Source organism: Macrotis lagotis, chromosome 3 (assembly GCF_037893015.1).
Source record: "Macrotis lagotis isolate mMagLag1 chromosome 3, bilby.v1.9.chrom.fasta, whole genome shotgun sequence".
Classification (NCBI taxonomy): domain Eukaryota; kingdom Metazoa; phylum Chordata; class Mammalia; order Peramelemorphia; family Peramelidae; genus Macrotis; species Macrotis lagotis.
Window position 1 is genome coordinate 220,538,958 of NC_133660.1, and position 26,131 is coordinate 220,565,088.

General features: G+C 39.4%; 1 protein-coding gene across 6 annotated transcripts in view; it reads right to left on the reverse strand.

Moving 5' to 3' along the window:
* The window catches only part of HTT (huntingtin), a 222,910-nt gene extending 202,930 nt beyond the window's left edge, over nt 1-19,980 (reverse strand). For 4 of the 6 annotated variants that reach the window (XM_074229870.1, XM_074229868.1, XM_074229867.1 and 1 more), the window contains exon 1: nt 3,612-3,781. In XM_074229870.1, the coding sequence (XP_074085971.1) occupies nt 3,612-3,781 (170 nt within the window). Of the gene's footprint in view, nt 1-3,178; nt 3,368-3,611; nt 3,782-19,930 lie in introns of those variants that run through there. The other 2 variants (XM_074229872.1, XM_074229871.1) reach the window with 2 other exon arrangements.
* Between the last annotated feature and the right edge of the window lie 6,151 nt (nt 19,981-26,131).

A 26,131-nucleotide genomic window follows, 5' to 3' on the forward strand; every position in this document is an offset into this window, starting at 1 on the left:
GCAGATTCTCTAAAGAGGATTTATGTGAAGACACACAAGGATTTAAAGGATGAAAAGACATGAAGGGGTTTTGCCTGATATTGTTGGAGAATTTATATGATACTTGAGTTCAATAACGTAGCTCATGTAATTCTGCATAATAATTTTTCAGTGACTAATTTTCTTATTATTTACAAGGATATTCTACAAAAGTACAAGACTGTATTCATGCCAATCCTGACATCAACCTTACCATTACTGATAAAAACAGACAAAACTTCAAATCAAGTCCTCAGCTTTCATAGTGGCTTATATATTTCTGTTTTTCAATTAAGTTGAATTCTCCTCAAAAATGCAGAGTAGGGGAGGCTAGTTGGCGCTGTGGATAGAGCAACTGCCCCAGAGTCAGGAGGACCTGAGTTCAAATCTTGCCTCAGACACTTCATAATTACCTAGCTGTGGGGCCTTGGGCAAGCCACTTAACCCCATTGCCTTGCAAAAAAACTACAAAAAAAAAAAAAATACAGGGTAGCAGACAACCAGGTTAAAAGTCTATAAAAAGATGACAATTAAGTTCAGTCTCACTTATTTTATTCCTATATGTGCTGTCTTCCCCTAATCAGAATACAAGCTCTTTGAGAACAGAGACTGTCACTTTTCTATCACAACACTAATGCCTGGTAGAGAGTTTAAAAAAAAAATGGTTTTCCTATTCATTCAGATTGACATGTTTCTGTAATTTGCATCTCAGAATTACCATATATGCCAAGTTCAAATAAGTTACAAATAACAGAGAAAAATTTATTCAAGATTATCTCACTAGTCTTGTAATAATTTAACTACTCTCCCAGAATCATTTTTCTTTCCAAGAAGAAAAAAAAAGACTTCAGGCAATTTTTCTACTACATTTAAAATTAAAATCCCTGGACATATCTCATGGTTATTATTATATTATTTATTATTTTTATTATTATGAAATACAACCTATTCAAATTCTACTACATTTAAAATTAAAATCCCTGGACATATCTCATGACTATTACTATATTTAATTTTTTTTATTATTAAATACAACATATTCAAATTCTACTACATTTAAAATTAAAATCCCTGGACACATCTCATGACTATTATCATATTATTATTTATTATTTGTTATTATTATTAAATGCAACCTATTCAAGTTCTACTACATTTAAAATTAAAATCCCTGGCCATACCTCATGATTATTATCTTATTATTATTATTATTATCAGATACAACCTATTCAAATTCTACTACATTAAAATTAAAATCCCTGGACATATCTCATGACTATTATCATATTATTATTTATTATTATTATTAAATACAACCTATTCAAATTCTACTACATTTAAAATTAAAGTCCCTGGACACATCTCATGATTATTATCATATTATTATTTTTTATCATTATTAGATACAACCTATTCAAATTCTACTATGTTTAAAATTAAAATCCCTGGACACACCTCATTACTATTATCATATTATCATATTATTATTTGTTATTTTTTATTATTATTAGATACAACCTATTCAAATTCTACTACGTTTAAAATTAAAATCCCTGGACACATCTCATGACTATTACCATATCATTATTTATTATTATTAAATACAACCTATTCAAATTCTACTACATTTAAAATTAAAATCCCTGGACACATCTCATGACTATTATCATATTATTACCTATTATTATTATTAAATACAACCTATTCAAATTCTACTACATTTAAAATTAAAATCCCTGGACACATCTCATGACTATTATCATATTATTATTTATTATTTATTATTACTATTAAATACAACCTATTCAAGTTCTGCTACATTTAAAATTAAAATCCCTGGACATACCTCATGATTATTATCATATTATTATTTTATTATTATTATTATTATTATTATTATTATTATTATTATTATTATTAGATACAACCTATTCAAATTCTACTACATTAAAATTAAAATCCCTGGACACATCTCATGACTATTATCATAATATTATTATTTATTATTTATTATTATTATTAAATACAACCTATTCAAATTCTACTACATTTAACATTAAAATCCCTGTACGCATCTCGTGATTATTATCATATTATTTATTATTTGTTATTATTATTAAATGCAACCTATTCAAATTCTACTACATTTAACATTAAAATCCCTGTACGCATCTCGTGATTATCATATTATTTATTGTTATTATTATTAAATGCAACCTATTCAAATTCTACTACATTTAACATTAAAATCCCTGACACATCTCGTGATTATTATCATATTATTTATTATTCGTTATTATTATTAAATGCAACCTATTCAAATTCTACCACATTTAAAATTAAAATCCCTGGACACATCTTATGACTATTATCATATTATTAACTATTATTATTATTAAATACAACCTATTCAAATTCTACTACATTTAAAATTAAAATCCCTGGACACATCTCATGACTATTATCATATTATTATTTATTATTACTATTAAATACAACCTATTCAAGTTCTGCTACATTTAAAATTAAAATCCCTGGACATACCTCATGATTATTATCATATTATTTTTTTATTATTATTATTAGATACAACCTATTCAAATTCTACTACATTAAAATTAAAATCCCTGTACGCATCTCGTGATTATTATCATGTTATTTATTATTTGTTATTATTATTAAATGCAACCTATTCAAATTCTACATTTAACATTAAAATCCCTGGACACATCTCATGATTATTATCATATTATTATTTTTTATTTTTTATTATTATTAAATACAACCTACTCAAATTCTACTACATTTAACATTAAAATCCCTGTACGCATCTCGTGATTATTATCATATTATTTATTATTTGTTATTATTATTAAATGCAACCTACTCAAATTCTACTACATTTAACATTAAAATCCCTCGACACATCTCGTAATTATTATCATATTATTTATTATTCGTTATTATTATTAAATGCAACCTATTCAAATTCTACCACATTTAAAATTAAAATCCCTGGACACATCTCATGCTTATTATCATATTATTATTTTTTATTTTTTATTATTATTAAATACAACCTATTCAAATTCTACATTTAGCGTTAAAATCCCTGGACATATCTCACGATTATTATCATATGATGATTATTAGATACAACCTATTCAGCCTCTTCTGAACCAACAAGGAAAGCATGCTTCATCACTACTATCCTCCTCCTCCTGCCCATCCTCACTGGCCCTGCCTGTCAGGGCTGGACGGATGAAGTCACTCTTTCCAGTTCTCTTGGGGGGCGAGCCGACCCCTCCTCCCGGCTGCAGCCACTCTCAGGCTTGACCCCCTAGAAAGGCGCGGCTCGGAGGCCCCCGGCCGCCACTAGGTCTAGACTTCATTCAAACTCCTCCCGTCCAACTCGGAGGCAGGCAGCGGCCGGCGGGGCGGGGGAGGGGCCTTCCAGGAAGCGCGCGGCTGCGGGGCTCGTGCCCGCCCACCGCAGGGCAGCGGGCAAGGGAGGCCCGCAGGCCCGTCCTCCGGGGCCGCGCGGCGGCCGGGAGGGTGTCCTTGGGTCCCCCCGCTCCCCGGGAGCCACTCACGGTCGGGGCGCCGGCTCCTCCGGCCCGGGCTGCGGCGGCGGCGGCGGCGGCGGCTGCTGGGCCGCCTGCGCCTGGGGCGGCGGCGGCGGCGGCGGCGGCGGCGGCTGCTGCTGCTGCTGGAAGGACTTGAGCGACTCGAACGCCTTCATCAGCTTCTCCAGGGTGGCCATGGCGGCCCGGCGGCGGGAGGCCCCGCGGCCCCCCGCCCCGGCGCGCGCCCCGGGCCCGGCGCGGCCCCCTGCGCCCTCCGCGGCGGCCCCCGGCCCCTCGCGCCTCGCCGCCGCCCCGCTCAGAAGCCGGGAAATGAATGGAACGCTCGGCGAAGCCCCGGGTCGGCGCGGAGCGTCGCCGCCATCTTGGAAGTGTCCCGGCAGCCCCCGCGACGGGAAGCGGCCCCGGGCGCGGGGCCGAGCGGGGGGGCGGGGCGGCCCTGACACCGGCGGGGGCGGGGCGCCGCGGAGAGTGACGGCCGCCAATCGGAGGCGAGAGGCTGGCCGGGCCCCGCCCCCGGGGGCGGGGCCTCGCGCGGCCGGGCCAGTTGCCCAGGGAGGAGGAGCCGGGAGCCACGCGCGGGGGGAGGGGACCCGGAAGGGCCCCGAGCGGACTGGCCTCGAGTCGCCTCCTCCCGGAGAGCCCCCGGAGCAGCCCTCGGAGCTGGCGGCCCACAGCGGCGGATCCCGGGCCCGCGCAGGCCGCCCGGGGCCAGAGGCCTCTGCGCTGCCCCTCCTGCGCCCGGAGCCCGGCACTCGTTATGTAGTTATTTATGTACTGTGTGTTTATGGGAGGGGGCGGGGGCATGTAAAAGGATTAAACCTCTGGAGGGGCTCCTGCCCCCCCACCCCATGTCTGTTCTGTGGTACCCGGGGAAGTGATGGGAGGGGTCTATGCCAACCTCAGACAGAGGAGGTGCCCCCCCACTGGGACGGACACAAGGACGAGGGGCCGTCTGTGTCTGAGCAACCCCAGAGCCCAAGAATCCCACAGAGGCCGATTGTAACAGAGATGACAGCGGAGGGAGGGAGGCCTGACCCTGACTTGTCTTGCTTCTGCTCCCTGGACGGGTCACTCAACCTTCTGAGCCGGCTTCCTCTCACATCTAGTGTCTGAGGTGATATTAGAAAAAAACACTTTTCAAACTTTAAAATATGAGGAGGAGGAGGAGCGGCCAGGTGGCCTAATGGATGGAGCACCGGCCCAGGAGTCAGGAGGACCGGAGTTCAAATTTGGCCTCAGACACTTAATAATGACCTAGCTGGGTGGCCTTGGGTAAGTCACTTAAAATATATATATACATATATATATATATATTATAATGAAGATGTTGTTTGCCCCTCTTTCTCGAGAGGACCACGACACCAGGGCACGTGATTTGAGTAAGGTGGGGGACCGTGCTAAGTCACCAGCCTCACTTTCTCTCCAGAGCCATCTGGGTCCAGGGGCCAGATATGGATCAAAATGATTGGAGATGATCCTGGATGTGAGTCCATCAGGGTTGGGTGACTTGCCCAAGGTCACACAGCTAGGAAGGGTTCAGTGTCTGAGGCTGGATTCAAACTCCTGTCCTAACTCCAAGGCCAGCACTCATGAAAGTGGTGGTAAGGTCCAAAGGCAAGAGGAACTTGGGGCAGAACTTCAGTGGAGGAAGCAAAAAAGCAGCAATGGCCGTGAGGTGTCTACCACAAAGGTAAGAGGAAATAGAGATTCAGCGATGATAGCTGTTGATACAGAGATTCACACTGCAGCTTCTCTATAATTGAGAATTTAAGAGGACAGGAGTTGACCCCCAAAATGCCCCAGACACAATACAAGTCAACCTTCTCTCATCTTGGAACAGGGGTTAACCACCTTTTGCAGGCCAATGGAGCCTGGAAACTAACACCTCAGAATCATGCTCTTTTGCGGGGGGGGGGGGGGGGGGGGGGGGGGGGGCAAGGCACTGGAGTTAAGTGGCTTGCCCAAGGTCACACCCCTAGGTAATTATTAAGTATCTGAGGCCAAATTTGAACTCAGGTACTCCTGAGTCCAGGGCCAGTACTCTATCCACTATACCACCTAGCTGCCTCAGAATTATCTTTTAAGTACATAAAATAAAATATCTAGGATTACAAAGAAAACATTATTCATGAGTCACCACAAATTTACATTCCTTACTCTTTTTCTTAACATTCATCTGCACAACAGTATTTTCTAAGCACCCATAGTAATATTCATTCCATCCAGAAGTTGATAAAACTATGCTTACAGTATTTATTCATCTCTTAAAGCTCATTATACCTTTGAAGAAATTCTGCATTTTACTTCCCTCATTTTTGTCACTCTGCTAAACAAACATAAGGAGAAAAACTGCCAAACAGCCAGGGAGTTGACAAGCTATCATTTGTTTCCATTTTGTTTCCTCCAAGATATTATATTCTCCAAACAGGGGTACCAATAGGAAGCTGGAACACAATGAAACAATAGAAATATAGATTTCAAGGGTTATCTTGTCAGCCATTTTGGAATCCATGGAAATAGAAAAAAAAAGTTAGAATAGGTAGAATGAGTTTTGGTTCTGCATATCCTTCAATATTGGCTGCTGTGGTCAAGTGGCTGCTTTAGCTCCATAAGAATATGTTTATTTACTGTGAGAAATATTGTGAGAGATGGGCTCCCATAAAGTTTCCTCATGAAAATTTTCCTCGTAAAGTTTCTGGGTTTTGCCTTGGGAAGTAGATTCTCAAGGATTAAGATTATCTACAGTTACTTTAAAATAGCATTTCTCTTTCTATTTCTTGCCTTTGAGCTTTGTTCATATTTAGAAAGAAAACATTCTTATACACAGATGGTAAGAATGACCTTCAATGAAAATTCCTTATTATTATATTCCTTATCAATATTGTTCACTGGAAGAGAAAAATACTGTCTGGTTTCCATATTCTTAGAACATGAGGTAATCTTGAGGAGAACTGGAGTTCCCAGTTTGGTCAATGGAAATGCATAATAAAGGCTTATAAAATATCATTTTTAATAAGTTATAGATTAGCTATGAATAATTAGGATAATGCAGATTGAATTTGCTTTGCACCAGTTGGGTGGTATTAGTAAACAGCCAGTGGTGGGATAAGACAGAATTTAGAGGTAGGATTATTATTTACTATAAAAATGACCTGCCTATTTTAATTTTTGACACGATCCCTATCTGATGCTATTTTGCAACAGGCTGTATCCTTTCCTCAAGGAAATAAAGACCTTTCCTGCTCCCTGACTCTGACTCCAGACTCTTGATTCCTGTGAGTGTCTTTATCTCACACAATGTAACATAATATAGTTTTATGCACCTCTTTTATTGTTCTTATTGGAATATTAAATACATGAAATATTAAACTATCTCTGGTATATCTTCTTGTATACTTAAAACTATCATTAGAGCAGAGAACTGGTTGTTAATTTATTGAATCCCACCACTGAACTCAAGGGATGAGGGTAGGAGTTCCAGAGTCTAGTAGGGAATCCATTAAAGAAGAAAAAGACCTCTGATACTTTACCAGCTTTGTCATAATATCTCTGAAACTCATTTTTTCCATCTATAAAATTGTGGTGAGGAAAATAGCTTTTATACTTTAAATGTTTTTTAAACCCCTAAAGCACTGGATAAATTTAATTTGTTATTTTTAAAAAACTATCATTGTGATTAATTGTCCTCAGTGTCCTATCACAGCACAGAAAGGACCCCAGGTTCTCAAAACCATCACCAGTGGAACACAACCTCTGGCAGATCCTACAAATATGGAAAGGATAATAAAGAACAGACTCAGTGATAGAATGAGTATCTCTTATGACTGGAAGTTTAATTACTTGGAGATTAATTTTTTTAGTCACAGCCACTCATGTAAAGTGTGAAGGTGTTTTGATCTTAATCAGCATAGGAATAAAATCAGGGGTCCCTGAAGTATTGTCATCTTCTCCCACTTCTAAGGTCCAAGTTTACTAGGTTTTTTTATCTTCCCATACAGCTAAGCAGGGCTCTGCAACTTAGACTTAAAAATGAAAGGGACTTCAGAGGTAACCTAATCTAGCACTCACTTTTCAAGACTAGAGAAGCAAGGAAATAAGCATTTATTAAACTCCTACAGTTGGCCAAATACTGAGTTCAGCCCTTCACAAATATTAGCTCACTTAGTTGTCCCAACAACCCTGGGAGGTAGGTGTTGTTATTATCCCCATTTTACTGATGAGGAAACTGAGGCAAGAGAAGTTAAGTGACTTTTCCAAGGTCACGCAGCTACAGCGTGCCTGAAGCTGCATTTGAGCTAAGGTTAATCTACCTCCAAACTGAATGCTTCATCCAATAGAGCCAACTAAGCTGCCAAAATAACAGTAATAATAATAATAATAATAATAAGCATTTATGAAGTGCTTATTGGGTGCCAAGAATAGAGTTAAGTGCTTTATCATTGCTATCTCATTTGATCCTTTAATGAACTTTTTTTTAATTTAAGGCAGTGGGGTTTAAATGGCTTGCCCAAGGTCACACAGCTAGGTAATTATCAAGTGTCTGAGGCCAGATTTGAACTCAGGTTCTCCTGATTCCAGGGCCAGTGTTCTATCCACTGTGCCTTCTAACTGCCCCTATCTCATTTGATCCTTACAACAACCCTGGGAGGTAGGAGCTATTCTTTTACCCATTTTGCAAATAATGAAACTGAGACAAATAGGGGAAAGGACTTGCCCAGGGTCATATTAGTAAGAATCCAAGGCCATATTTGAAGTCAGGTCTTCCAGACATCAGGTCCAATGCTATAACCACTATGCCATATAGGTAGTTATGGAAGAGCTAGGATTTGAACCCAGAATGCCAGGCCAAATTTTTCTTACTATAACACACTGCCTCCCTTCACTGTACTTCCCATTAATAATTAGCTAATATACAATATTAGATCTTAGCAAAGTCATTTGGTAAGGTAGATGATAGGAAGAGCAGTTATAAAGCATTGGCTCCATAAAACTAGGGTACATTCTCCCACAAATGGACAGTGTCCATGTGAAGAGTGGATTCAGAGAACGATGGAATCAAAGTCCACCAAACAGAGGCAACACACAACTGGACTCAAAGGACCTGAAGTAGAGTCTCCTTATAGCTCTCCTTGTTGCTCAGGTGGGTTCCCAGGGTCTGCTGCTCTTCATCACTTCATTTGCCAGGACTAACTCTCCTGCATCAAGTACTGGCTCTCTACAGTAGATATTTGATAAATTTTTGTTCACTGACTGACTCACAGACCTCTCCTTGGGGTCTCATACCTCAAAGCTACTTACTCCTATTGACCATCTTTTGTGTATCTACTCCTATTTAGAGAGTGATTCTCTGCTCACTCAATTTTGCCTCAGGTTCTCTCAGAATGATGAACCATTGGTCTCTTGGTTTTGAAGAGAACCGATGACCTCATGAGTGATGACTTGCTCATGAACTGGACTTAAGTGAGATAGAATTACATAAAGGCATCAGTTTTACTCTCTTCCTGAGTCTTCAAAGCCCAATGGCAAGACAGAAATCCAAGATGACCGGTGCTGGCTCAGGACATGGTGGGAGACCCTGACTTCTTCAAAGTCTGACCAAGCACTAAGCATCCACAGCCCCTGTTTCAGGGGCCTCTGTGACCATTAGAACAAATTGTTCTCTGCCCATTCCATTGGAGGAAGTCTTCACATGCTTGGGTTAGACATCCCCTAAACCACCAACAGGTTTGAGGTCCTGCAGTTACCCTCAATCTGCTGGGATAAATAATAATTATTTAATATTAAATAATAATGGACAGATAACTACTGAATTGCTGGTTGGGATGTCTAACCTCTGGACAAGTTGCTGGTGGTCATCATAGCCACTGAAGGGAAGCAAAGAAAGGAGGGAAGAGGAAAAAAATGTTGGAGGAAGAGAGGAAAGAGAAATTGGCCTCTCTTCCTCTGACTCCTGGCCCAGAGGTCTCCACAGAGCATTCTGGAGCCTTTATTCCTTAGAACTCACCAACTGACACTCTCTTTCAGAGATTACCTGGCTGACTGCCCCTTTTCCTTTCTTCAGTAGGATTGCCCCTTGTAGGTTCAGAAACATTTATACCTTATAACATTGTATCTTTACAGTTATTTTAACAGCTTACTAACAAACTATTACATTCTGGGTTTTCTGGGGGGGGGGGGGAAGGGGGGGAGGAGGAAAGAGGGTTGAACAAAGTCCAGCATATATATTATTTAATCTAATGGTTTACTGGGGAATGAAAGTGACCCTGGATTCTCAAAAACCAGACCAATAAAACACTAGCTCTAGCAAGCTTCTGCCATTCTCATACAGTTCTGAGAACATGCCTGATAGTCAAAAACCAAATTAGTTAAGAAAAACTCATTACAAGAAAGTTGACCACTGTAATGAGTACTTTGGCCATGGCAACCCGTTAAACAAAGAAAAATTAAAAGTGCTGACCAACATTACATCCACATCAATTAACAAACGTTTATTAAATATTTTAGCCAGCACTGGTAATACAAAGACAGAAATGAAATAATTCCTGCCTTCTCTCATCAATTAATAAACATTTATTAAGAGTCTAATAGGTTGTTTATGGAGGAGACAATATACAAACATGCAAAGCAAGCTATGTATAGGATAAATTGGCAGTAATTAAGAGAGAGAGAAGATAGTGGAATTTAAACTAATAAATTTACAGTCTAGACAAAGGAGATAATATGTATACATCTAGGAATGTATAGTAGATATGACTGGGGTTAGGGGAGTCACTCGCAGTTGATGGGATTAGGAAAGGTTTCATGGAGGAGGTGGCCTTTGAGCTGACATGGCACAGACAGACACTTAAGGACTAAGAAGTTGGAGGGCAGTGAAAGTCCACTCCACCCATCAGGGATAGCCTGTGCAATGGAGCAGAGATGAGATATGGCGAGACACTAAGAAACTAGTGTGTGTGTGTGTGTGTGTGTAGAAATATATAAGAAGATGAGAAAAGTCAGTGGAATCATGTTGTAGAGAGCTTTAACAAAGTTACAATTGGAACCTAACAGTAAGAGGGAGCCACTAGAGCTAGTGGTTAGTGGAAGGGGGCAGACTTCTACTTGAGGATAATAATTGTGTCAGTTTTATAGAGAGATTAGAGTAAGGAAAGTTTTGAAGAATATAAAAGTAATGTTATAAAGGCAGAAGTCATAAGATTTATGTGTGTGGGTATTATGAGTGAGTGTATATTTAAGTTAACAATGAAGGATGATAACAAGATTTGGAGTCCAGGTGAGTGAAAGGATGGTCCTAGACAGTATTAGGGAAGTGTGGAAGAAGGGGTAAGATTTTGGAGAAAGGTATTAAGTTCTGTTCAGGCTATTCACTTCAAAATAGCATGAATTTGGCAATATGGAATTAGAACTCAAGAGCAAGACTAATGATAGAAGTATCTATTTAGGAGTCATCAGCTTAACAATGATCATTGATCCCTTTAGATGAGATCACAGAGGGAGAAAATGTAGAAAGAGGGCCCAGGGCAGAACCTAGGGGTAAACCCTCACTTGGGAGTCAAAGTGTGGAGTAGATGAGAATCCAGCAAAGGACAATGAAAAGGAATGGTCAGCCATCTAAGGAAAGAACCAAAAAAGATAGAGTCATGAAAACTCTCAGGGAAGGGAATATCCAGGAAATGGTTAACTATATCAGATGCTGCAGAAAGGTCCAAAAGATTCAGGATGGTTACCAGACTTTATAATAGCAAAAGTCTCCTTTTTAAATCTTAATTTAAAAAAATAGTGTGTTGGAAAGAGCAGTTTCAGTTGAACAGTAAGGTCAGAAACCAGTTGCAAAAGGTTTAGAAGGGCATGAGGAGAGAGGACTCAGAGACAATAACAGTGGATAGTTCTTTTTAGTGGAGTGGCAAAAAGAACTGAGAATGTTTTTTAAAAAATCACAATTTTTTGACTGCCTGTAAACATTAATTTCATTATTGATTCCATAAATATGAAATCTTAGTCCAATGACTAAAAATTGATGTAATAATGGAAGAACCGAACCACATTAACATTGATATTCTCTCAACTAATGAAATTACAAGGTATAAGGTAATTGTAGCTAAATGGAAGGATGACTCCTTAGTGAAAAAAATACAAAACTTGAAGGAGTTTACATTAGCATGTTTCTAAAGATAGCAAGAAACCTCATTTCATGGAATATCTGGTCATTTTGTATTTCAGTGTTCATGATAAATATTTCCAAAAAGACCACCTTGAAAATAATTGCAGCTTTGGCCCCCAAACCGTTTGTGTGTGTGTGTTTATATGTATGTATATATTTTTGCAAAGAGATAGGTAAAACAATCCAAATTAAATCACCATGAATATATATATATACATATATATAGTTAAATCACCATATACATATATACATGTAATATAATATGTATATTATACCTATTATATATATATAGTTGGTAGGGATTGGGATGGGAACTGAAATTTTCTGAAATTAGGTGATTAATAGATTATTTGGATAGCAGTTCTGGAAATTTTTCTTTAAATTTATGCATCAAGATTCCGGTATTTTGAGTGAAAAACAACCATAAAATGAAAATCTTGATATTTCATGCAACCTGGAGAAGATTCATCCCCAAGAATGTCCTAGTTGTATAAAAAAAAGTTGAACCGGGCTTTGAAAAGTTACAGCTGTCTGGCCAATTGATTTACACTCCTAACAATCTCAGCCAGAATGAACTGCTCCCTCTCAGCAGCAGAATCTGCTCTACAAGGGGAGAGAAGCTAAGAATGGGGGGGGGGGGGGGGTGGAGGCAAAGATTGAAAACTGGAGGAGAAAGCCCAGGGTCAGGCAGTCCTTGATGATGATGGTCAAGTAAAGCCTAATCAACTGAATAAAGGAACCAACCAAGTGCCTCCTATAGTGACTGACAACCTCAGTGCCAAAATACCCAAGACAACTCTCTAGAGTTATGCCCTGAATTCCCAAAAGATTTGAAGTTTTTCAATTCTCTTGTCTAGTAACTGAAGAAAACCTGGTATACTGAACAAATTCAGGTCTTCTGTATTCAACTAAAAATTGTGAGCTTAGTGAAGGTCACTAATATTATAATTAAGTCTTTCTTCCCTGAGTGGAAATACTCTGCCAATTATAGTTTGTACTTCTATTCAGCATGTATCATGTTTTATTTTACATTATAATTATTTTTGTTAACATCCAATCTTCCCCATCAGATATAATATGAGCTCCAAGGAGGTATTTATATCCATTGTTGATTCATCTTTATAACCACCTCAAAGACTCATACAAGGCTCAGTCAATGTTTAACTCTTCCCTCTGCACTACTAAACCTTGGTTTTTTCTACCATATATATCTCTTGTATCTATCTTGCCTACAGCCATCACTTTGGTCTAGACCCTCATTTTTATCTTTCCAGAAAATTATTTATCTATGCAGTGGGCGGGAAGATACTACTACAAAGCTTACCTAAAATGCAACTTATGTAAATATGACCATGTGGGAGGGACTCTAATAGTTATCTTTAATACAAAATAGTCAATCAGTCAACAAGCATTTTTAATTACCCATTGTGTATCAGTATTGAGGATACAAAGGAAGGCCAAAGGTAGTCCCTGATCTCAAGGAACTCACAGGCTAATGAGGAAGAAAACAGTCTTAATTAACAACAATGTTTAAACAACACAGACAGGATAAATCAGAGATATGATCGAGGAGCATGGGGGTAGGTTTTTTGGTAGAACGTGGGTTTGGAACTTGAAGGAAGCCAGGGAAGCCAGGAGTCAGAGAAGGAAGGACAGAATCTCGGACATGGGGGACAGTCTTGAGTAAGGATCTGGAGAACTTGTTCAAGGAACAACAGAAGCCAGTGTCACTGGACCAAAGAGGACATGTAAGGGTGTAAGGTGTAAGAATCCTGGAAAGGTAGGGGAGGATCAGGTTATCAGGAGCTTTAAAACACCATCCAGAGGATTTTAAATTTGATCTTGGTGGTCATAGAGAGCAAAGATTCTATGATAAATGCTTCTGATTAATCTAGACTCAATATTAGCCTCCTAACTTACTGTTGTTGCTCAGTTATTTTTCAGTTGTAACCGACTCTTGGTGACCCCAAGTGGGGTTTTCTTGACAAAGGTACTGGAGTAGCTTGCCAGTTCCTTCTCTAGTTCATTTTACAGATGAGAAAAATGAGGCAAATTGGATTAGGTGACTTGCTCAGGGTCACACAGTATCTGAAGAATAATTGAACTCAGGAAGATGAGTCTTCTGGTCTCCAAGCCCACTGCATACCCAGCTTCCCTGTCTCCTATCCACTCTGAATTCAATGCATCCCTTCTTCGGTGTTTCCTTCACAAGGCTGCCCTAGTAATCTTTTCAGTGTGCCTTTCTGATCATATCACTCCTCTCACCAAAGACATTTAGTGAATTCTTCTTGCCTACTTAATAAAGGATCATTCGGTGCTCTCCACAATTAGATTCCAATATAGCTCTCCAACTCTGTTTCTTGCTACTTCCCTCTATGTATTCTACATTGTTGTGGTCATTGTTGTTTGTCTTCTTAAAGAAGATCATGACATCAGGGGAGGTGAGGCAATGACAAACACAAGATTTAGATTTGAGTGAGGGGAGGCTGTGCTAGGTCACCAGCCTCACTTTCTCCTCTGGAGCCATCTGTTTCAGTGACCAGGTATGGATCAGGATGATGGATATGGCCCAGGAGGCAGTGGGAGACCAGCCAAGCAAAACCACTTATTGTATTCCCCATTCTTATCCTGTCCTAGCCTGTCTCTATACCTTTAAATCTCGTTTATCAATCCCAAGGATAAAAGAAATCTGTTCTCCTCTAAGCTGTTAAGGCAAAAGAGCTACTATTTATTGGTTAAAGTTTCAGGATCTCAGACTCCTATGGGACTTTGTTCCAGGAGATAGGGATTGTAGTTGATTCCGCCTTAGAAGAGAAATAACAAGACTGAAGAGGAATCATACAAAAAGAAAATCCTAGACTGTTCCTGAGCTTCCGTGAGCCAAGGACTAAACTTAGGAACTGAATTAAGAAAAAAACAGTAAATATTTTAAACCAATATAACCTTCAGTTGCCTTAACTCTGTAAGGAAATCAAGTATTGGCTTACTAGGGTCCTTTTTGGAGTCTCTTTTTTGTTGATGTACATTGGTTAACTTCCTTAGGAAATGGTTTTTATCGTCTGTTCTTTTATCCATTTCCTAATTTTCGGCATCAAAAAGTTTTTCAAGAATGGTTTCAGGGCCAGCTAGGTGGTGCAGTGGATAGAGCACTAGCCCTGGAGGCAGGAGTACCTCCCCACTTTCCTTCCTGAGATAGAAAGCAATCTCTGATATATGTTATACATATGCAATTATGTAAAACAATTCCATGTCGGTCATCTTCTGGAAGAAAATGAACCAAAAGAAGAGAGAAAGAAAATAAAAAATAGCATACTTGGGTCTGCATTCAGAACTCATGAGTTCTATCTTTGAAGACAGCATTATTCATCATGAATCCTTTGAGATCGTCTTGGATCACTATATTGCTGAGAAAAACTAATTCATTCATAGCTATTTATTATACAATAATGTTGTTACAGGGCAGCTAGGAGGCACAGCATATAGAATACCAACCCTGGAGTCAGGAGGACCTGAGTTCAAATCCAGCTCAGACACTTGATAATTACCTAGCCGTGTGGCCTTGGGCAAGCCACTTAACCTCATTGCCTAGCAAAAACTTAAATAAATAAACAAATAAATAAAAAGAATGATTTCAGAAAATCTGGGATAGACTTACTTGAACATCATGATGCAGAGTAGGATGAGAAGAACCAGAACATTGTACATAATAACAGCAATATTGGGTTTTTTTGTTTTTGCAAGGCAATGGGGTTAAGTGGTTTGCCCAAGATCACACAGCTAGGTAATTATCAAGTGTCTGAGCTGGATTTGAACTCAGGTCCTCCTGACTCCAGGGTTGGTATTCTATATGCTGTGCCGCCTAGCTGCCCTGTAACAACAATATTGTATAATAAATAGCTATGAATGAATTAGTTTTTCTCAGCAATATAGTGATCCAAGACGATCTCAAAGGATTCATGATGAATAATGCTGTCTTCAAAGATAGAACTCATGAGTTCTGAATGCAGACCCAAGTATGCTATTTTTTATTTTCTTTCTCTCTTCTTTTGGTTCATTTTCTTCCAGAAGATGACCGACATGGAATTGTTTTACATAATTGCATATGTATAACATATATCAGAGATTGCTTTCTATCTCAGGAAGGAAAGTGGGGAGGGAGTGAGAAATAAAATTTAGAACTCAAAACTTTTTTTTAAATGTTAAAAATTGTTTTGATATGTAATTGGGGGAAAATAAAACATTACCAAAAAATTTTAAAAATAAAATTTAAAAAAAGTGGTTCACATATGTCAAGTCAGAATTGTTTCAGTTGGATACCATATAATCTCATTTTTATTTTTTCTTTTAATTTGGTGTTGATTTTGATGTCACTTTCTTTCTTTGGAACATCCTAACATCTCTTTGACCTGCTTACAATGAAATATTCCTCTACAAGACTCTACCACCACCCCTATTTTTCTCATTGAGGAATTCCTTTTTTTTATTTTATTTTTTTAGATTTTTCAAGGCAATGGGGTTAAGTGGCTTGCCCAAGGCCACACGGCTAGGTAATTATCAAGTGTCTGAGGTCACATTTGAACCCAGATACTCCTGACTCCAAGGCCGGTGCTCTATTCACTGCGCCACCTAGCCACCCCTACTGCGCCACCTAGCCGCCCCTCATTGAGGAATTCCTGCCAGATATTCTTATTTAGGGAAGGGACCAGGCCAACCTGCCTTCATTATCCTCCTGTTCTGATTTTCTAGACTTCAAACTCAGGCCTCTTCACTGGGTAAAATCAATATTCATTGGAAACAGATTAAATATTGGGGTGAGGGCAGAGCCACAACTATGAAATAATTTTTTTACAGTTACAAGGTACTTTACATATGTGAAACTTAATAATTTGGGGTTAGAATAAAACAAAAGTAATTTAGATTATACATGAAGTTTATTTTCAAAGATTTACCATAAAACCTATAGGTAGCAGACAATAGAAAGAGAGAGTGAGAAGGGGATAATTTTACCAGGTACCTCCAGCATGGAAAGCAGGTATGGCCATGGAAAGAACAAATTCTTAGCAGGTAGACCACTCCTTAAGGGAGTCAGTGAGACAAACAAGGATACAAGTGTTCATAATTATTAAGTATGTAGTAACTCAATATCCTTGCTATCAGTTCATTGCTAGAACATGTCTTCCCTGTACTTCTTCCTTTTTTGGGCTTCACCCTTCAGTTCCACCTTCCCGCTTGGAAAAACTACCCTTCAAGTTATATTAGAGGAAATATTGGATGAAAAAATAGGTTTTATAATTGATCTGTTCTCACCTGGCCTTACATTTAACACTGACTCTATCACATTGCCTCCAGGCTTTTGACTCACCTAGATGTCCCTACCAGCATCCTATTGACCAAGCTAAGGAGATGAGGTCAATGAACTTTAGTCAAGCACCTTGTCCCTCCCAGGCAAGGACTCTAAGTACCTGCCCCCAGGCACAAGACAGGTCCCTAACAACAAAACAGTGGATCTGGATCCTTTCTTGAAAAGATGAAGTTTTGGAGTTTCTGCTTCTGCTGTCCTTAATTGTTTCATGTTTGCGCTTTGAGGTATACCCTTCATCTCCATACCCCCATCTCTGCTCCCTGATTTACTGTCTCCATCAACATATACCTAATCATCTCACCTTCAAGCTCCTTTAAAAGCTCACCCTTGGGGGCAGCTAGGTGGCGCAGTGGATAAAGCACCGGCCCTGGAGTCAGGAGTACCTGGGTTCAAATCTGGTCTCAAACACTTAATTACCTAGTTGGGCAAGCCACTTAACCCCAATGCCTTGCCAAAAACAAACAAACAAACAAAAAAAAAAACTCACCCTATCCTCACTTGAGGGATTGGTCTTCCTTTGGAAAGCCAGCCTGTTCTTAGGGAACGTGATCCCCCCCAAATAAACTCATGCCCCTCTACCTTTGGTTCCTGCTTGTCCCCTGATGGCAGTCTCCCTTTGGGAAGCCAGTCCACTCTTTGGGATCCCTCAAATAACCTTTCTTGCCCCTATCCCCTTCCTCACTGCCCATACCCCGATGGTGACTACTGCTCCTATGGCTGCTGCTGTTAATTCCCTATTCTTTCTCTCCCTTAGCTTCTAGTAATTGTCCCTAAATTCTTCTGGCTCAAGAGTAGATCTTTTTTTTTTTTTTTTTTTTTTTAGGTTTTTGCAAGGCAAATGGGGTTAAGTGGCTTGCCCAAGGCCACACAAGGAGTAGATCTTTTAAGGAAATTCTTTCCAGTTCTGCTTGAACCCCCGAAGCCTTTAGCTGGCCACATTTTCCAGCAACAAAATTATTCCTCTTACCTATACAGAGCTACTAATATAATCTATTTTCTTTGCCCCAGGATACCAAAATGTAGAGGATTACTTAGAGTATTTCAGCAGGTAGAAACAGCTGAGCTTAGCACTTAAGTAGCAAGAATGTGTTAAAATAGGAAGTTAACCATATGGCATGCTTCCTCATAGGGTGACTCTTCCCTTGATGAGATCTTTCCCAGCTCAATCCAACCCCACTCTGTTCCCTTCCCAGCAGTGACCTCATGATTTCCTGGAATATCTCTCCTCCCTACAGGGTGGTATCCTAAAGTCTAAGATCTCTTTCCTCAATTCCTTTGCAAGTGCATTTTTTAAAACAAAAAAGTTTATTTGAGGTCATACTTCTTGCCACTTTCCTAAGAAACAAGAATTTCTAATTATGGTGATGAATAAGGGTGTCTGAGGGTCTGGGAGGATGATAGTATGCTGAACCAAAATTAACATTCAAGTGGGTAGAGCATGGGCCCTGGAGTCAGGAGGATCTGAGTTCAAATTAGACCTCAGACACTTAATGATTACCTAGCTGGGTAATCTTGGGCAAGTCCCTTAACCCCATTGCCTTGCCAAAAAAAAATATATATAATATATAGAGGAGTTTGTGGAAAAAAATTGTTGGTTCATTTCAGACATGGTGAATTTGAAACATGTGTGCTTTTTGCTTTTCGTGGAGGATCTCACTAACATAGACTATAGAGGCTAATTGAACTTCCATAGGACAACTGTTTTTGTTTTTTGATTGCATCTCAGAGATGGGGGTATGGAGAAGAAGGGTATATACTTCAATTGTTCTCATTGTTCTTATTCTCTGATATACCCTGCCCCTCATACTGTATAGATCTAGAAGTCTGACTTTTCCATGTTTGCCTGACACATCTGGTCCAGAAAGACCTCGGCCTTAAAAAAGCTGATGCTTACCTCACCTCCTGTGGTTGTGTGGTTGTTTATAATTCTGTCATCTAATTGAATTTTTATTTTGCTCGATTATTTTTTGTTTATCCCAATTGTCTTTAAGCATCACTGAAAGCACCCCCCCCCTCACCTAAGAAATTATATCAAACACTATAAGGCTAGCTAGACTTCTAATATCTGTAATGCTAATGGCTGACTAAATCAAGCCTGTGACTTTTCCTGGCTTAGGCTACAGAAATCAGAACTCATTAGTCACCTCTAGTATCACCTCACCCTAGATAGTGAATTCCAAGCTATGTTACGGGCAGCTAAGTGGCACAGAGGAGGGAGAACTGGCCTTGGAATCAGGAGGATGGGAGTTCGAATCCAACCTCTGACACTTACTAGCTGTGTGACCTTGGGCAAGTTGCCTCACATCCAGGGCATCTCTAGTTGTCCTGATTCAAATCTGGTCACTGGACCCAGATGACTCTAGAGGAGAAAGTAAGGTTGATGACTTAGCATACCCCTCCCCCAATCCAATTCATGTGCTTATCATGGCATCACCTTCCTGATGTCATAGTCTTCTTCAAAAATGAAGGACAAACTTATGTCAAGGTAAGATGAGAAGCTCTAAGGAAAATAGACTTCAAACCAGTGTTCTAGTTCATCTGTTCTAGATAATCAAAATTAGGTTTGAATCTGACTGTGCTACATCATGGCTATGTGACATAGGAAGCTACTTTAACCCTTAATTACCCCATTTGTAAAAACTAATTGGAGTAGATGGTCTATCTAAAAGGTCTCTTCTGCTCTAATGTCATTTTCATCCCTAAAACTTTTTATTTCCTTTCCATGCATTAGAATACAACCTAGAAATAGGAATGAGGAAACATGGGTTCATAGAGAGATCTGTTACAGGGAGGTCAGCATACCTGAGTCCTTGAGGATGAGGGAAGGTCAATTCCATTGAGCAGAAGGATCAGGGGCTGAGGAAATCAGGATGCTGGGCCCCTTTATGGAGTTTTAGGCCACTTATCCCTGAGGGAAAGACTAGAGACAGATGGGAGGAACCTTTCTGGGGTGGTTAGAGGAAGTGTGTCACTGCTTCTTCATTTCATTCTGGTTACAGTATGATAATAACTTGGCTTGGTGGATATTGGGTCAGGGCAGAGTCTTCCTCCATACCCAAGATATGGGGCTTTACAGGGTCTCATTGCACACCCTTCTCATTCCCAGCACAGACCATGCCCAAGTGAAGGCTTCTGGGCAGGCCAATTGCATTTTTCCTCTGATTTTGACACACTGGAGGGTTCTGGGTTAACAGATAATAGGACTGGAAATGGTATCTTAATCTGGCACCAGGCAGGCTTTCCTAGGGCTGGCACAGCCTTGTCTCAGTTTGATATATTGAACTTTGCAGGTCAGATTTGCCGGGTGTTGGGGGGGGGGTTGCAAGGCAAATGGGGTTAAGTGGCTTGCCCAAGTTCACAGAGCTAGGTAATTATTAAGTGTCTGAGGTCAGATTTGAACTCAAGGACTCCTGACTCCAGGGCCAGTGCTTTATCCACTGTGCCACCTAGTCACCCTAGATTCACTGGTTTTTCAAGGTAGAGCAGCATTAGGTCTTGGCGGATGATTTTGTGTAATGGTTCGGTGGCTGGAGGTTTACTTTGAACAACTGCTATGAGAGCTTTTAGTGCTGAAGATTATACATCTCCAGGAACACCCTAGGACCCTGGGGGACACAGTGAGCAGCTATTAGGACCCATACATTGTACAGCAGGATACCCTCTCCATGAAACCTTCAGTACAAGAACAAGTTGGCCTGCCAGGGCTGGGAGTGGGAAATATAGGTGAGGCCACCAATGATTTTATTCTGAGCCCTTTTTCTAGCAATGGAAGCAGTGATATCAGGAGCAACAAAGTTAAGGGAGTGAACAGGGATGGGAAGCCCTGGAAGAAACAGAAATGGAGAATGTCAAAAAGAGACAGATTCCCAGAGACAAAAGAAATAAGAAATTAAATTTATTAATAAAATAAAATGGAGATAAAGACAGTAGCAGAGGCAAAGAGATGGTAACCAAGACAAAAAAATACAACCTAGGTAAAGAAGAGATAGGCAGTCTAGGACATAAAATTGGAGAGGTGTCTCCCCTCTAGTGAGAGTATCTTCCAGGGACAATTGTGCATAGGTAGAGGTCTCTTTCTCAGTCTCTAGAATAATGTTTTAAAAGTTTAAAAAAACAATTAAGATTACAAAAGAAATAAATTTTTAGTAGGGGAAAAATGTGATCCCCCCCCCCATTTTCCCTTTGCTGATCTGAAATCTATCAACAAATTCAAGGTTTTAGAATCCCTAATCTATAGAGTAGTGAGTGTGTGAGGACTCTGGTTCAAAAGAGAATGATGAATGATCATAGAACATTCCTAGTACAAAAGATACCAAAGCAAGGTACTGCATTCAAGTTTCTTGGTGTTAGAGGCAGGGAATTCTGGTTCTTGGCCAGGCATGAGTTTGTCTGGCCTTTATCCAGACAAATAAGGAATATGAAGGCCACTGCAGTCTGTCTTGGGCTTAAAGCCAGTGGAAATCGCCAGAGCCTGGAATCCTAGAATCTTACAGTTCATAAGATCTTTAGATTTAGAGCTGGTGGGGACTTTCCTCACCAAAGTCTACATCTCCCTAAAGCTCATCCCATTTCTTCCGGTCTTCTTGAGTAGAATGTTCCCTCTATCATCCCTTCTCTCTCCCTAATCTTCAGTTTTTTCCTTTATATTCGCTCTGCTACTTTCTTTTTTTTTAAATTTTATTTATTGAAGGCAATGGGGTTATGTGATGCATGTCTGAGGCTAGATTTGAACTCAGGTCCTCCTGACTCCAGGGCTAGTGCCCTATTCACCACACCACCAAGCTGCCCTTTGTGGACTTTCAAAGTCAGTCACACTGTATATAAATTCTAGACCTTGAATTTAATTTTAACCTGGGTCCCTGTCTCCAAATCCATTTCTCTCTTTCCTATTGGACCAGGATAGTCTAGTCATCCTGGATCCCTATCCGCTATGCAATTGTTGTTATTACTAGACCTTTGTTTTTGAAGAGAACCAAAGACATACGATGATTAATTGGATTTAAGCAAGGCAGAGTTGCACAAAGTTGTCAGCTTCACTCTCTCTCCCAGAGTCATCAAAGTCAAGGGGCAAGACTGAAGTCAAGACAACGAACGCTGACCAAGGATGCAGTGGATGTCAGTACAGTGTCATTTCACCCCCTTTACAACATGTACTATCCACTCCTCACCCACTTAGCCCTGTGTCCCACAACTCTGAATGGCTAAATGGAAAAGGACCACTCTGACACCAGGTGCTACCCCAATCATGGCTCTGTTGGTCTCCAAAGGGAAGATTAGCCCATTTTACAGAACCTTCAGGGCCACTTTCACTGGCTCTTATCCCAGATTTTTATAAATAGTAATGTAGTTAAGAAAAGTGAGAAGCAACAGAACCTAGAGAAAGCATCTTCACAAAACTTAATTTAAAAAAACCAGCAACTAAAAAACAGAAAGTAAAGAATATCCAGGAGAAGAGGGAGCTCAACAATGTCAAAGACTAAATAGAGGTCAAGAAGGATGAAAATGTAAAAAAAATCATCAGAGTTGACAATTAGAAGAAATTAGGTTTAGACCAATATTTTATATCATATTCTATAATAAATATTAAAAAGAATATGTGTCCTGACTATTAAAGATCATATTATAAACAAAGTTAAAAAGAAAAGCAAGTTCTATGTCTTTTACAGCTGGAGGAAGAAGCTATGTTTTTAAATAAACAAAGGATAGAGGTCATTAACAAAGTTAACAGACCATTTTGCTTTCATTATACTGAAAAACTTTTTTTTGGGGGGGATAGTAAGGCAATAGGGTTAAGTGACTTGCCCAAAGTAACACAGCTAAATATTAAGTGTCTTGAAATCAAATTTGAACTCAGGTCCTCCTGACTCCGGGGCTGGCACTCTATTTACCACCTAGCTGCCCTGAAAAGCTTTTGCACCAACAGGAAGACCTTGCAACACTAAGAAGGAAAGCAGTAAATGGGGTGGGGTGGGGCTTTGTAGTAAATATCTGAGATAAGGGTTTTATATCTAAGATAAATAGACAACTGATATATATATATATATATGTGAGACATATCAATCAATTGATCAATAACCATTTATAAATAATAAAGCTAAGTGCTGAGAATTTTTTTAAAAAGGGTATAAGATAGTCCTTGATCTCAAGATTCTTACAATCTAAAGGGGAAAAATGACATTAAAATATACAAAACATGCTATATATAAAATAAATAGGAAATAATGTAACACAGGGAAGGCACTGAAATTAAGAGTTGAGGAAGACTGGAACTAAAGAGATGTCAGGAGATCAATAGTCAGAGAGGAAGAGGGAGAATATTCTGGTCCTGGAGGACAATTAGTAATTCTTACTTGTGAAACAGACAGCAGGATTGAAACATTGGATTGAAGAGTACATGTTGAGGAGGAAGGAATAAAAAGACTGGAAAGGTGGGAGAGGGCTGGGTTATAAAGGACTTTGAATAGCCAATGCAACATTTTGTGTTTGCTCCTAGAGACAATAGGGAGCTACTGGAGTTTATTGATTAGGAAAATGACATGATCAGTCCAGTGGGTTAGGAAAATCACTTTAGAGACTGAATAGAGAATGAAGTGTAGTGGGAGAGAATATATATTTTTGAGGCAGACAGACCCACCAATAGACTATTATAATAATAGAGGTATGAGGGGAATGAGGGGGGATGTCACCAGGGGGTGGCAATGTTAGAGGAGAGAAGGGGGCTTATTCAAAAGATGTTTCAAAGTTGAAATAGAAAGGCCTTAGAGCTTGGATATGATAGGGTGAGAGATAGTGAAGAAATCAGGATGACTCCTAGGTTGTGAGCTGAGAGACTCAGAGGATGGTGGTACCCTCAAAAGTAATAGGGAGGGGCAGCTAGGTGACTCAGTGGATAGAGCACTGGCCCTGGAGTCAGGAGTACCTGAGTTCAGATCCAGTCTCAGATACCTAATAATTACCTAGCTGTGTGGCCTTGGGCAAGCCATTTAACCCCATTTGCCTTGCAAAAACCTAAAAAAAAAGATATCTACTGGACATAAGATATATGAAAAATATTTAGAGAGGTAAATTGAGGCAGAGAGAATAAGGTAAAATTAGTAGATTTCATAATAATCATCACAGAGATAGTAAATGCAATAGAATAAGAATAATAAAGGGGGCAATCTTTTGGAGGAGGAGATGAAATGAAGTGGAGTAGAATATGTGTGTGTTTGTGTTGAGAAAATTTAATACATATCAAACCTATATTCCTAGCAAAGATTGTAATTTCTTTCTGTTGTTAGAAATGGAATGTTATCTCCCCCATAGGTTAATTACAAATTCAGACTCATTACAAATTATGAATACAAATGATTAGAACAGCTAGAACACTTGTCTTGCCCTCATGATATTTTAAATTACACATTATAATTTAATTAAATAATAATTTAATAATATTTTAAAACAGGAATAGATAAAAATGGATTCTCTTTTAGACCAGATAATATTGTATAATGATGGTATTCTCTGAAGAGCAATTGTGCAACCTGCTAGAGAGGTCTCCAAGAAGGTTTAATGGCACTTTTAAGAATCACCTCTGGCTCTGAGTTCTTCCTGTATGTTTTACTTTCCATAGTCGCTTCTTTCCCCCTTTTTTACAAACACTAACTAGCATCTAAAAGACAAGGCAGGCTTTATCCTTGGTTTATGGATAAATACTTCCTTCTTTCTCTGATCAGGGTGACCATTATCACCTATGAATTTCTCAGTAAATCTTAGAGAATAAACTTCATGTCTAACATATTTCTATTGTTTTATTTTAACCCTAAATTTTTAAGTTTTACAGTTTGTACACATAGTTATGTATATATGTATATATATATATATATATACATATACATACACATGCCAAAAACCATTGATAAATAGTCAAAGGATATGATCAATCCTCAAAAAATAATTGCAAACCATGAATAGAAGTTGAAAAAATGCTTCAGATCACTAAAAATAAGAGAAATGCAAACCAAAGCAACCCCAAGGTTTTATTTCACTCCCAGAAAATTGGGAAAAAAATGACCAAAAATAACAATAATCAGTGTTGGAAGGATTTGGAGAAGACAGGCACAGTAGTGCATTTTAGGTGGAACTGTGAATCACTATAATCATTATTCAAATAAAGTGACTAAAATTTCCATACTCTTGCTCAGAAAATCTGCGACTAGATTTATACTCACTGTCATTAGTACAGGGTGAAGTTGGGAGTTTCTCTTCTAATAGCTCTAGCTTTCCCTAATGGCTGTTTCCTCCACTTCTAAGTTCCAAATTGTTCCAACTCCTTGTTCCACCAATTTCTTTGCCTTCCATTCAACGCTCCATCTTTTTTCTTTCCTCCCACAACTATACTGGCACTTGGCTTTTGATTGACAGCTCCTGGTTTTTTTCCCCTGTTTCTTTCTCTAACTTTGATCCTACAGGACACTGGCTTATCTCTAGATCTGCATAGGTGATAACAATCTTTGGCCGATAGTGGCTCTTTTGCCCTATGTGGTTACTGGTTTTTCTCTGGTCCTATGTAATATGACCGTAAATGGAAGAACTCTTTTTCTAATGAATGTGCACAGGAGTCTCTGCATATGAGGTTGTGTGGAAGAAAAGGTGGACAGGGTCAGCTCCTCTTGAGGAGAGAGGTGATTCCTGCCACAGTCACTTCCTAATTGATCCTTGGTCTAGTGGACTTTCCAATAGGAACAGAAACAAATGAGGTGGCTGAGTGATCAGAAAAACCACTTGTGCTGCTTATTACAGTGTGGATTTTATGTAGAAAGGATCTATTAGGTTCTATGAGTTCTAAAAAGACCTGTTAACTTGCTTATTAATTGTTAACTGATCAGCAAGAACAAGTTAGCAGAGTAAAAGGTAGGAGAAGGGCAGGATTAAACAGGTTCAAAAGCTGCCCTTCCCAAGACAAATGCTGAAGTAAGCAGTTTTTGTAATTTATGTGGATGAGAGCTTCTAGGAGGGAACTAA